Source organism: Thermobia domestica, chromosome 4 (assembly GCF_964235325.1).
Source record: "Thermobia domestica chromosome 4, izTheDome1.hap1.1, whole genome shotgun sequence".
NCBI classification, from domain to species: domain Eukaryota; kingdom Metazoa; phylum Arthropoda; class Insecta; order Zygentoma; family Lepismatidae; genus Thermobia; species Thermobia domestica.
In genome coordinates, this window is record NC_137457.1 from 248206557 (window position 1) to 248219064 (window position 12508).

The following is a 12508-nucleotide window of genomic DNA, read 5'->3' on the forward strand; positions in this document are numbered from 1 at the left end:
CTATCTTTGATTTTCCTTATAGCGTATTCCAGAACGAAGTTAAATAATAATGGCGACAACGCATCTCCTTGTTTCAGGCCATTTTCGACGTGAAACTCGTGGACAAAAATTTTCCTCCCCGGACTTTACTTTGGGATTCATTTAAACATATCTTAATTAATCTAATTAGCTTTCTCGGTATTCCAAGTTCTGTAAGGACGTTGAATAATGTTTCTCTCCTAACCGAGTCGTACGCTTCTCTAAAATCAATAAATAGTTGATGTACCGGGATATTGTATTCCCACTTTTTTTCGAGTATTTGGCGAATGGTAAATATTTGGTCGATAGTTGATCGATTCCGTCTAAATCCGCATTGATAATCTCCAATAATTTCATCTGCGTATGGGGTCAGTCTTGCTAATAGAATATTTGAAAGAATTTTATAGGATGTTGACAGAAGAGAGATGCCTCGATAATTATTACGGTCAGTTTTGTCGTCTTTCTTGTGAATTGGAACAATGATTGATTCTTTCCACTCTTGTGGCAATTCTTCCTTGTTCCAGATAAGGAGAATGAGTTTGTGTATCTTGTTCCACAATTTTTCGCCTCCAGCTAAAATTAACTCAGCCGGAATTTCATCTGCACCCAGAGATTTGTGTTTCTTTAATTTCTTTATAGCAGTTTCTACTTCTATTCGGTTGGGTTCTGGAATATGCGGTTCTGCGGTGTGTATCTCCTTTTCTCCACGCACACTGGTTTTCGGTTGCGTGTTAAGCAAATCGTCACAGAAATATTTCCATCTATTTAAGATGCTATCCGTGTCAGTGAGAACTGTACCGTCAGATTTCTTTAATATATAAGCACGAGGTTGATAGCCTTTCTTAAATACGTTGATTCCCTTATACATGTCCCGGATGTTTTTATTTTTACTATTATCTTGAAGTTCCTTAATTTTAGCTTTCAGAAAATCGCGTTTCTTTGTTCTAAAAGTTTTGGAAGTTTCCCGCCTGATATCTGCGAAATTTTGTGTAGTTACTTCATTCGGATTTTGTAGTCAGCGTAATTTTGCCTGTTTTCTCTTCTCTGCTAGTTTTATGCATCCGTGTCCCAATTTTTCTTTTGCTGAAATTTTAATGCTATCTCTAATTTCAATCCAGGTATCCTCAACACTAGTGCACTCCGAATCTTCTAAAGCCGAGAATCTATTCGAAACTTCAATCTGGTATTTCTCTCTTACCTGGCTCTCTTCTAATTTCTTTAAATTAAGTCTCTCCGTTTTCGGACAATGAATATTACCTTTATTCAACGATAACCTCTCTCGTATTATCGCTGCTACCAGGTAGTGGTCGGTGTCGCAATCAGCCCCTCTAAACGACCGGACGTCAATTATGCTAGATTGCCTTCTTCTATCTACTAAAACGTGATCAATTTGATTATGTGTTTTCCCGTCTGGTGATGTCCAAGTGTATTTATGAATGTCGCGATGTGTGAATTTAGTACTCTTCACGATTAGGTTTTTGGATGTTGCAAAATTTACGAGTCTAACACCGTTGTCATTACTTTCCTTATGCAGGCTTTCGTTCCCTATAATCGGTTTGAAAATATCCTCTCTTCCTACCTTCGCATTGAAATCCCCTAATAGAATTTTCATATGGTATAGCGGGAATTGGTCAAATATTCGTTCCACTTCTTCGTAAAAACTGTCTTTTATATCGTCATCCTTATCTTCAGTTGGGGCATGTACATTTAAAACAATAATATCACACCACCGTCCCTTAAGAGAATAAAAGAAAGTCTGTCAGTGACAAATTCAACCCGTTTAATTGCTGGTAATATACGTTTATGAACGAAAAACCCTGTTCCTAACTGGTGATTTTTGTTTCCTTCCCCGTAAAAGAACGTAAAATTTCCGGAATTCTCAGATCCATTTCCTTCCCACCTAACTTCCTGAACACCTACTACGTCCATCCTGTATTTCTCTAACTCACTCGTTACGGATTTTAACGCGCCTGCCCTATAAAGACTCCTAATATTCCATGTTCCAAATCTCATGTCCATTTTCTTTTGCTGAGGTCGTGCCAAGTTATCAGTCCTTGTCCGAGGCTTTTGTGAATATTTCTGAACAAGTGCTTTTTTTTTACAGGATGAGGTTGTTAGCCCTATCCAAACCCCCAAGCTGGAGGACCACTCCTAGTCGGCTGTCCGCGACTGCTTATTCAGTATATTCGCAGCTAACCTCTATATCTAGAGGCCTTCTCCTCGATCCGCAACCTGAGGACGCGCCATGCAGTGGTGACAGGAACCCACGTTACACGGGTTGAATATAACACATTTCTCATAATCAACTACTACTAATATATCATAGTATTTAAAAGCAAAATTTTCTGTTATTAAAATCTATACTATCGACTTAAATTATTAACTCTATGTACAAGGTTAAGTCATAAGCTTTGTAATATTCTGGTACACCACATCTCTGTATTCAAAACAACACAGTGAAAGCAGATTAGCATTCAAAGTATAGTTCCTCCCGTTGGACTGTCTACCAGTTCTTTGATATTCCACGTCGATACCAGGCCTTGTTCTTAGAGGCAAAGAAGTTAGTCGCTACTGTTTTCACCTTCTGCTGGTTGGTGAAGCATTGTGATTTCAGGAAGTCCACCATTAACCGAAACAAGTAATAATAAGAAGGGGTAACATGACTATATGTCAGCTGTGTCAGTTAGGAGCTATCAAATTACTGGATTTTAGTAACGTTTTTGAGCCAACTGTTGTTTTGTGTTATCATATTGCAGCTGGGCACGCTTTCGATTCACCAATACAGAATATTTTTGGTGTAATGAAGCGTGCATCCACTCAACTGTTCGGAATAAAGATCAGCATTGATAATACGACCGTTAGGAACGAGCTTGAAGTGAAATACCCTCTCGTAGTTCCACCACACAGAGAGCAGGACTTTATGCTCGAAGTGGCCCTATTACACGGACCGGTTCTAGAAGTTGGCTCTTGCTTAACCATTGATTTTGTACATTTGGATTTCGGAACTACACCCATTTTTCATGGCATGTGACAATCCGCTTCAGGAAACATACATCACGTGCATTTTCCAGCAATTATCAATTCACTCTTCATAAGCCTGATCTGTGATAACCCATATGGTACAATGCGGCAGTTCCTCGTGGTTTCCTCGAGTTTCCACAGTGGACTGGGGAATCTTGACTTGGCTTAACAATCGTCAAGTGCTGGCGAATGGATTTTCCTCAATGGTGTACCATACGACCTCAGAATTTGTTACCCTGCGGTGGCCGGTAGGAGTCACATTGACTTAGTGCTAGAGCGCTTCCCTCTGATGCGTGAGGTCCGTGGGTCGATTCCCGTCCAAATATACTTGTGGTCTATAACATCATGTCTGTAGGTCGGAATACTCCCGTTTCCTTCCGCATTCACATTCCGTCAATTCTTCCATCATCATTCACTTGCATTAATGATCGTCCCCCTTAGTTTAAAGAGTATAATCGTTAAACTGAAATATTTCATTTTTTGGGGTGGCCATTCTTTGGTTAATCTTTGACGTTGTTACAACCTCCACGAAATTTCTAGAACCGTTATATTGCTGAGCTGTGGTTCACTGCAGCTTTCTCTTTTACATGACATTTTTTTTGTTGCTACCACAATGTTATGATCGAATTTGATATCATATTGTAACAATTTACATGTTGGATGTTGTTGAGCATTCATTCTCAATACCACTAGAGGCCGAGGATACTCGCGGAGTGATGACATTTATGTTAAGTAATCCGCTTGCCACTCTACCTCTTGGTTTAGTTTGATCTTGTACTTATAGCCGATCACGCAAATATTCGCGCCTGTGGATTGGGTTCTGGATATACTACAAGACTTATGACTCGTGTTTCTATTAAATGATTCATTTGAACATACAATAAAATATATTGACAATTAGAGATCTACAGTATATTAGCCAATTGTGGTGCGATCAATGGAAATTCGTTAGCAGATAATATCTTCAAAGTACTATTGCATTTTGCTACCATTTATATACAGTGTAAAGTCAATAATTCATGATGAGTGTATCATAGGATTTGAGGTTCAAAAATTCAGCATAAATGTTCAAACATTTGTACTTGTGTGACCAATCTATGAATTTTGTCCTTGTAAAATTTGGAAGTTTGACATTCGAATCATTAGCGCTCAGTGGCCTTCATCTCTTTACCTGAGTGAAACCTTTTCATCTTTGAACTTCTTTAGAGGATTAAAGATGTGAACGGCCAGGTTTGTAGGGACATTTATACAATTGCAACACGGTAACGGACATTATTGTGAAATACAGTTACCTCCAGTAGATAAACCAGGTATTTTGCGTTTAATTTATATACGAATACGGGCCAAAGTCAAAGAGTAGCGTTCGTCATTAAAGGTTTATCCTATTTCCTTCAAGTCAAGTATGATTGGTCAATGGCAATGAAAGAAGATACTAACATTACTTTCCTTGCAAATGCTTGTGACTTCATATGTTGGGACATGGGAATGAATGTACACATTTCATTCTCTAAGACGTTTCAACTTAGTTCAAAATGATGACACCAGGATTCATCTAAAGTTACAATATTCTACGATCCCTGTTCAACTGGTGACGTGACAAATGTTTAAGGAAACATCCAAATTTGTCTCACCGCTAACATTGCTGAAAAGTCATTGGGCGCATATTTATCCCAAATGTTTCGCAACCTTATGTACAGTACCAGAACTCACGTTGAATTGATGCATTTGGTTTCTCACAGAAAGCTTCAGATAAATTTGCATAATTGTCCTTAGCGCCAACAACAATTGGCTTTGGTCAAAACGGGAATAATCACATTTTCCTGCATGTCCTTCTCAAAACATACTTGACAATTAAATGTTATTGATGCTGATGCATCACTATAAATGTCCCTCATCCCTAAAAACACTTAAGCTGGTTGATATCCTTCAGCAATAAGATATAACAGTACATTGTACTTGTTTGCACGTGTTCTAGAGCACTATCTGTCAACGGCTATTCTTATAACGACAAACATAAAAGCATTATATCTACCGTAAATGAAAAAGAAGATATGCTATAATATACCACTGCATTTACACATTCCTTTCATGACATATAAGGTCAGCGAACGGTTGATCAACAATGATACAGCAACTTTTTACTATTTATATAAATTTACATGGAGAATTTCTAACAAGTAGACCTTTATTTAAGTATGTACAGTCCGCAGCAAAAAATCTGCAACATGATCATGTTAAGTTGATTGTAAAACGACGAAATCTTTTGCTCAAAAATAAGTGTTGAGACATTTCTATCATAAGTTCATGAGAAAAAAAAGAACTTGAACTCTCTCGATCAGCTGATTAGTTAAATAAACTTGTATATGGAAACATTGGCTCTGTAGGTCAATGTCAGGGTTCTGATATTCGTTTGTTCGAAGTGATTAAAACGCCATCTATCTTTTGTAATTTACTCCTACCTACTGCGTTTCCATTTTTAGAATGAAACGTGAGGTAAGCAGAGATAGGAGCTTAGAAATTGTGTCCGTTAAATTGATAAATAGTTAAATGTGATTTCGGTATAGTGTTTGGATATTACGTGCTCCTACCGGAAGGTAGCCGGAATAATGTTATAAATTTATGTAAAGTGCCAACGATATATGACTCGTCAGGAAATTGCAAGTATTAAATTTTAATCTATTTTTTTCTTTCCATTTCGGCCCAACTGTTACAACTTTTTGGTGAGTAGTATGTCTTTGGTCACTAGATTAATATCTATATTGTTATATTTGGAGATTAAATTCAATTTGCGTAAATATTTGATATATGAAACCTTTCAAAAGTATAACCAGTAAAACTAATTTGGAATATAAAATTAGTAGAATGCGAATGTGTGAAAACTTCCGGACTACCAATCAATATGGGAAATTGTTCAAGTTAATGTTGAATAATGTTGTTTGTGTCAGCACAGTTATATTGTTATTGTTGAATTTACACATATGTTGAAGAAATTATATAATAAATTGTTCGAGTTGAAGCAGATTTATAATTTCCATAACAGAAAGGATTACTTGCCCAAACTATTCCGCATTAAGGGGAAGCCTACAATACCCTTTCATAGGTAGTGGTTTACTTGGTAACAAGACTGCCGCTACAGTGTGCAGTTGAGGACGCCGAGGTTTCTCCTGGCGTGATTCGTGCGTTGATTCCCTGCGCTGTTACGCGTAGTTTCATAATAAACTTACAGAGTTTTTTTTTTTTTTTGCTGCGGACTGTACCAGACATAAGAGGAAGGTTTTAAGAATGGTGAGAGAGACACGCATTTTTTATTTGGGTATATTTGTTATTATAATGTGCCAATAGGTACGAATAGTTTATTTATGTATCAAAATTCTAAACAAATTATCAAACGTATAGCTTGTTTATGACACATATTGTATTTCGGCGCGAAAATGAACTTGTGTGCAGATTTGTGTCTGAGCTAACAAATTTTCAGAGATAAATTTTAAAAAATCCTAAGAACAAAACATATAATAAAAGATATACTAAGGATACTCCTGAAAGTAAGCCATCAAGTCAAATGGATCACAGTCAAAATATAGTCAAATACATTACAGAAGAAGCTGCTATAAACTTACCTTATAACTACACATCGTATGTGGAACCGATTTATTGTTTAGTTTACATGACATCTTACAGTAGTCTCTCATTATTTCTTGACTAAACACACTGAGGCATTGCAACAGAATTAACAAGAGAAAGTTCACATTTACACCTGTAAAATAGTCAACGTGATAACCAAAATTTTAATCTCTAGCTCAAGGAAATACGAACATGTTATAATAGATTTAAACAACACAAAACAGAAGTACTACTGAAATTGTTATCTGAAAGTTCGTACAATGTTGCTACTGAAGCGCTGAATTCTTTACCATTACGTACCACGCGTTTAAACATTCCGGCACGAAATCACTCTCTGATTGACAATCGCTAGTTTGCAGTTTGCTTCTCATTTACTGTTTCCATTAATAAACTGCTATTCCGCACTTTTTTTAAATATATTTAACCTGTCCGGCGGCGTATAGAGGTTGTTCAGCCTACGTTTGGCCGATTTCGTTCCTTCCCCCTCCCGGACAGAATGGACTCACCCGACCTGGCTCGTGGCGTCCTGCAGTGTTGTGCAGTGGCTTCTTGGGAACGGAGTTGTTTTTCCGCGCGGACGACAACAATGCACAAAACAGGACCATTGTTGTGAGTGTTGTGTTAAATTTTGTTTGCAAGTGTGTGGATTTCCGCAATGTGACCAAAATGCCACCCAAACTAAGCCGGTTTTGGGAAGGCTATGTTCCGGCTCCTTATGACGCCCACTTTAGTGTTTCTGTCATTAGAAAACAGTGCAACAAGAATGGTTGCAACATCAGTATAAGTGAAATAAAAATGTTATTAAAAAGTACAAGTTCAACGAAGTTCCACCATTTGGATCACCAACAAAGTTGCCTAGGAAGGCACTGCACCAAGGCCACTTCTACCATGCAGAGGAAACTTCGCAAAATGGTAATGCAAGAAAATTCGCCAACACAAAGGTGTATGGCTAATCGTCTTGACGTGTCTTTGGGGACTGTGAACCTGACGTTACACCATCAACTCAAGGTGGAAAAAGTCATGAAAACTCGCGGCCATCTTCTCACGGATGCCCACCAAAAGGTAGGAAAATGTAACGCCCGGAAGCTGTACGAATGGCATCTGGCAAAACAAAGGTGGATGTACGTCGTAACGCTCGATGAAGCATCGATTTACCTTTCCGACTGTGGCAAACAGAGAGCCATCATGTACCGAGAGAAAGGCTCCAAGAACTTCAGAAGGTGGGTCCGTGTCTGTAAAGAATCCTTCCCGAAAGGGTTCATGGTACTGGCTACTGTTATCGAGGTAAACTGTAGATTCGTAGGGTGGCGAAGAACTGCAAAATAAATTCGCAGTATTTTCAGGAGCAGATCATGCGGCCGATCTACGAGCATGAAATTCCAACAATGTACGGAAATGACGCCAATCTGGTGCGCATTCACATGGACAAGGTTTCATCATATACCTCACGATCGTCCCTCGCATTCTACAGGGAGATGGAGGAGGCAAGTGGTATACAGGTGATACCTTTCAATGAAGTACCTGTTAAATCTCCAGATGGAAGTCCTATGGATTATTGTGGATTTGGATTGCTCAAGCGGACTTTGAGAAAATGGCGTGTAACAACTGTGGAAGGACTTTGGAAAGCTGTGCAAAGGGAATGGGACAAGATTTCCCTCCCAGTTCTTCAGAGAAGCGTATTGCAGTGGAAATTACGCTATTGCCTATTGTTAGAAACCAAGGGAAACACATCGAGCACTTACGGACCTGGCGCCATGGATTCTTCTAAATTTTTAGGTAAGTTGAAATTGGCCAAATGTAGACTGATCAACCTCTGTAAGTAATAACTTTCTTAACTTTCTTAGTAGAAAAACGCTTAATACCTTTCAGACGGGCAGCTTTTTCATTGGCATTAGCCACATCTTTATCTTTTATTACAAGACATCGGACTACAGCAATCGCGATACTTGCTTTTCCACATTCTATATTTGGGAAATGTTTATCTGACTCAATTGGACTTACGAGAGGATGAGCTCTGACTCATATACACTAGCGCATGTCCCGGGGGGATAGGTCCCCTCTAATCTTGGAACTGGGGTGGTTTGCTCCCTCCAATAATCCGATTTAAAATGTGATGACTTGTGTCTGATTGCCACAAAGGAAAGTGAGATGAAATTGATGTCTACCCAGAATAAGCCTGAAATCTGCCCGCCACCAAATGCTGAAGGCAACTTTGCTCTCCTGATCAATCCTCCACAGCATTGTTTCTCAACTTAAAAAATATTGAGCATCACTTAAAAATAAAAGATTATTGGAATGTCTTACCCGTCCCTCCCAATGTAAAAGACAAATTTACGCTGCTGCTCATATATAATAATTGGTCACCATAAAATGTGGGTCATAATAAACGTTTATAAATGAAAGAAATAAGTGAATTCCGCAACTTCATACTGAGATGCTTACGCCGATCCCCTAGCAATTCCTTAGGCACGCCCTTACAAGAAGATGAGCGTAAAGACAACGTGGCCAAGGAGAATGAGAAATGCACACGTTGACAAACCGTATGACTCCACAATAATAATAATAATAATACAAGGGAAAGTTAGAAGTCTTGCAATATCCTGGTACTCAATATAACTATTTATTACAGTACAATGAAAGCAGTTGAACGTTCAAAGTATAGCCTCTCGTGCTGAAGTCTTTCCATCTACTTTTCTGCCAGTTTCTCGACTCCACATTCGTGCTAGATCTTTTCCTTAAAGGGAAAGAAGACAGTCACTGCTGTTTTGACCTCCTACCGATTGATAAAGCATTGCTATTTCAGTAAGTGCGTCATAAACCGAAATAGGTAGTAATTCGAAGGGGCAAGGTCGGACTATATGACAGGTGTGGCAATAGTTCATTGCCACCAAGCTCTGCTTTCTGTTGACCAGTTCCGGCCGTTTATTTTCAATTACTAGGTGCAGTCGTGCTGATTCAAGACAATACAGGTCTAAGTTTATGTTTATGCCGGATAGCAGTAGCTCGTGATCCCCAATGCCCTTCAAATCTCACCAAAAGTATAATACAACCTTCCTGTGCTCACTACGAATTTTTCTACAATCAATGGAGCTTCCCGTCGCTTCGAGCACAACCTTTTTCGCACATTGCTGTCACACGTCATCCAATTTTCATCATTTGTGAAAACTGCGTCAGTAGTGGTTGGAATTCGTTACGTTTCAGTAGATGTTCGCAGACGGAAAATCGATCATATAAATGCTTTTGAGTCAGATCATGTGGGACCAAACGACGAGCTTATTTTTGTAGCCATCTTTCTCCAAATGATTTAATACTGTTTCCTGATTCTGATCAAGCCATTGGCAATGACATGACTCCTTATATGCCGGTCTTGCTCACCTTTTCCCAAAATATCATCCGTTGTTTCTGTGATTGGATGCCCACTGCAAGGAATATCTTGGACATAGAAATATCCAGAATGAAAGCCAATGAACCATCTCTTGGCTGTTGCTCTTGATAACGTATCTTCTACATAAAGAACACAAATTTGTTCACAGTAGTGCGCAGTATTTGCGCCTTTATTCAAATAAAATTGTAAAATGTAGCGCTGTCTTGCGGAAATTTCATAGCATATTCACGGCGCAATACTTTATGTGATTCTAAACATTTCATTAGGCCTACTGTTTGCGCACCTATTAGCTAAGACAGTCAGCTGTTAAATTACGTTAGGTTTGAACAGCTGCGTCTCATATTTCATGTGATGTGGAATATCAACACCTGTGTGCAAAAGCTCAACATATTTTAGGTGGTTGATAGATGAAAGATAATACATCAATTTATCTGAAAATAAGTTATGATATAACGGAGGTCCTATCATAAAGATAAGAGCACATTTATGCATGAAATAATCCAAATCATGAACTTTTGTAATGTTGTCAACAAGCTTTCGGTTGCATTTCTAGTTCCACGCTGGTATTAACGAACACAATCAGGGCATATCTTAAATGTAAGGTAAATTTGAATTTTTATTTAAGATATATTGTTTAATTTGCATTCTTATATAACAAAAGTTATTATAGCTTTGTTCTTGTTGGAACAAGTTGTTTTATTTTTATTTTAAAGGTTAATTAGATTGTTTATATAGGCCTATCGTATGGCTGTCAGAATGGTTCTTGGAGAATTAGATTCCAAAGCTAAAGTTATGGTTATATTAAAGTTAGTTTATTCTCTTTTTCATATAATGTTTTCAAAAGACAAAAGTACACACTGCAGGATATGTATAGTATGTAAATTTATCAGTCAATACAATATAGAATTGTCTATTAAGTAATGTTGTCCATATTATTGTTACTTGGTTCCGTGATTTTTCACGTGTTAAAATCATTGTAGTCGGAGCAGTGAATCAGCATTGAATTGTGTATACCATAAATTATATTTGATCCCAACCTACTCTGAACATGGTACATAATCACACTAGTAAACTAGTTTATATTGGATTAAAATAGAATAATATCAGGTTAAGAATCCTACTTATAAGTAGCACGTACAGAAATAGATAACACAGTACGTTTACGTTGTTCCTGTAACTGCGATATGTTTTCGTGACCGTTCACGCATTCAAATCATTTCTAATTGGAACATTGTATCACTTGTAGTCACAACATTAAGTCATGTTTGTCATAAACTGTAATTTTCCTATATAACTACACAACTGTCGTTTAAAGGCTGCTTAATGAAGACTTACATGCAATTACTTCGAAACTTTGATACTTACCGTTAAAACAACTTGTTTCGTGCTACTTACCCATTTTCCTATACTCCCACTTTCTCCTATGTTGTACAAACTTCAACCAATAAAAATAATTCCTTATATGTAATATAAAGCTATAATTCTCAGGAGAGGAAGAACGACTTATATCTTAAGACACAGATAAGTGTGCGATCTGAAAATATTCTTCTTTAAATTTGAACCTTTTGATATCTTGTTCGTAACAGGTTATAATTATATTAAGGCATCCAACATCGGCCAAGTCCTCTATGTTACAGAGCTCTTTATGATATAAAATCACGTTAAGTACAAAGAATGTATACTCAACATTTATGATGCAATAATAGTGGTACAGACATTATAAATCTGCATATCAAAAAATTTGAAAACTAAATTAACTTAATTGTGAAAATTAAATCTTAACCCGGCAGCAGTGGCGCCTGTTAATGTAACTTGACCACTGGCGTCTAGTCTCACAGACCCATTTGTTAAATTTTAGATCTTTACCTAATTATTTTTGTATAAATTTTTTGTTGGTAATTTTATTCCGTATTATGCATATTAAACAGGCATATTGCGAATTTCAATACAAATGTTACATTTGGTGCATGTTCGAAAAATTGAAGGGTTATGAAAATATGGTAGAATTACAATTATTATGTAGTAAAAAGTTCAAAAGTTTCAACATGTTATCACAAGGTAATGAATCATGTTCAGAAGTTTCAATTGAAAAATAAAATTTTCAATTTGAACCCCAATCAGAACCAACGGCCAAATACCAACGTCCAACCAACAGGCTACAAAAACAAGTGGCACGGGTCTGTGAGACTTGGCACCAGTGCCGTCGGGTTAATCGCAGCACTAGACACATTGAGACTTATGCAGAGTCGTTCTGACGCATACTGAAGAGTTCGATTAACATGTTTCCTGCAGTAGTCAAGCTGTTAGTATAATGCTAATCATACGACAAAACGACTCTGCATAAGGCCTATTATGATTGCTCAATATATAAAAGAACACTAGTTATAAAAATTGTGCAAATAAGAAATTGTAAATAGTAGAAAAGAGGACTTACTCAGACGCCAGTAAGAGGACTTATCCGCA

General features: G+C 37.5%; 1 protein-coding gene across 8 annotated transcripts in view; it reads right to left on the bottom strand.

The window, feature by feature from the left end:
* The window catches only part of LOC145683963 (venom allergen 5-like), a 105977-nt gene extending 94376 nt beyond the window's left edge, over nucleotides 1-11601 (bottom strand). For 6 of the 8 annotated variants that reach the window (XM_081755688.1, XM_081755689.1, XM_081755684.1 and 3 more), the window contains exons 1-2: nucleotides 11441-11600; nucleotides 6657-6793 (exon numbers count right to left, since the gene is read on the bottom strand). In XM_081755688.1, coding sequence (XP_081611814.1) covers nucleotides 6657-6793; nucleotides 11441-11444 — 141 coding nt within the window. In that variant the 5' untranslated portion in view covers nucleotides 11445-11600. Of the gene's footprint in view, nucleotides 1-6656; nucleotides 6794-11410 lie in introns of all 8 variants that reach the window. The other 2 variants (XM_081755685.1, XM_081755681.1) reach the window with 2 other exon arrangements.
* Between the last annotated feature and the right edge of the window lie 907 nt (nucleotides 11602-12508).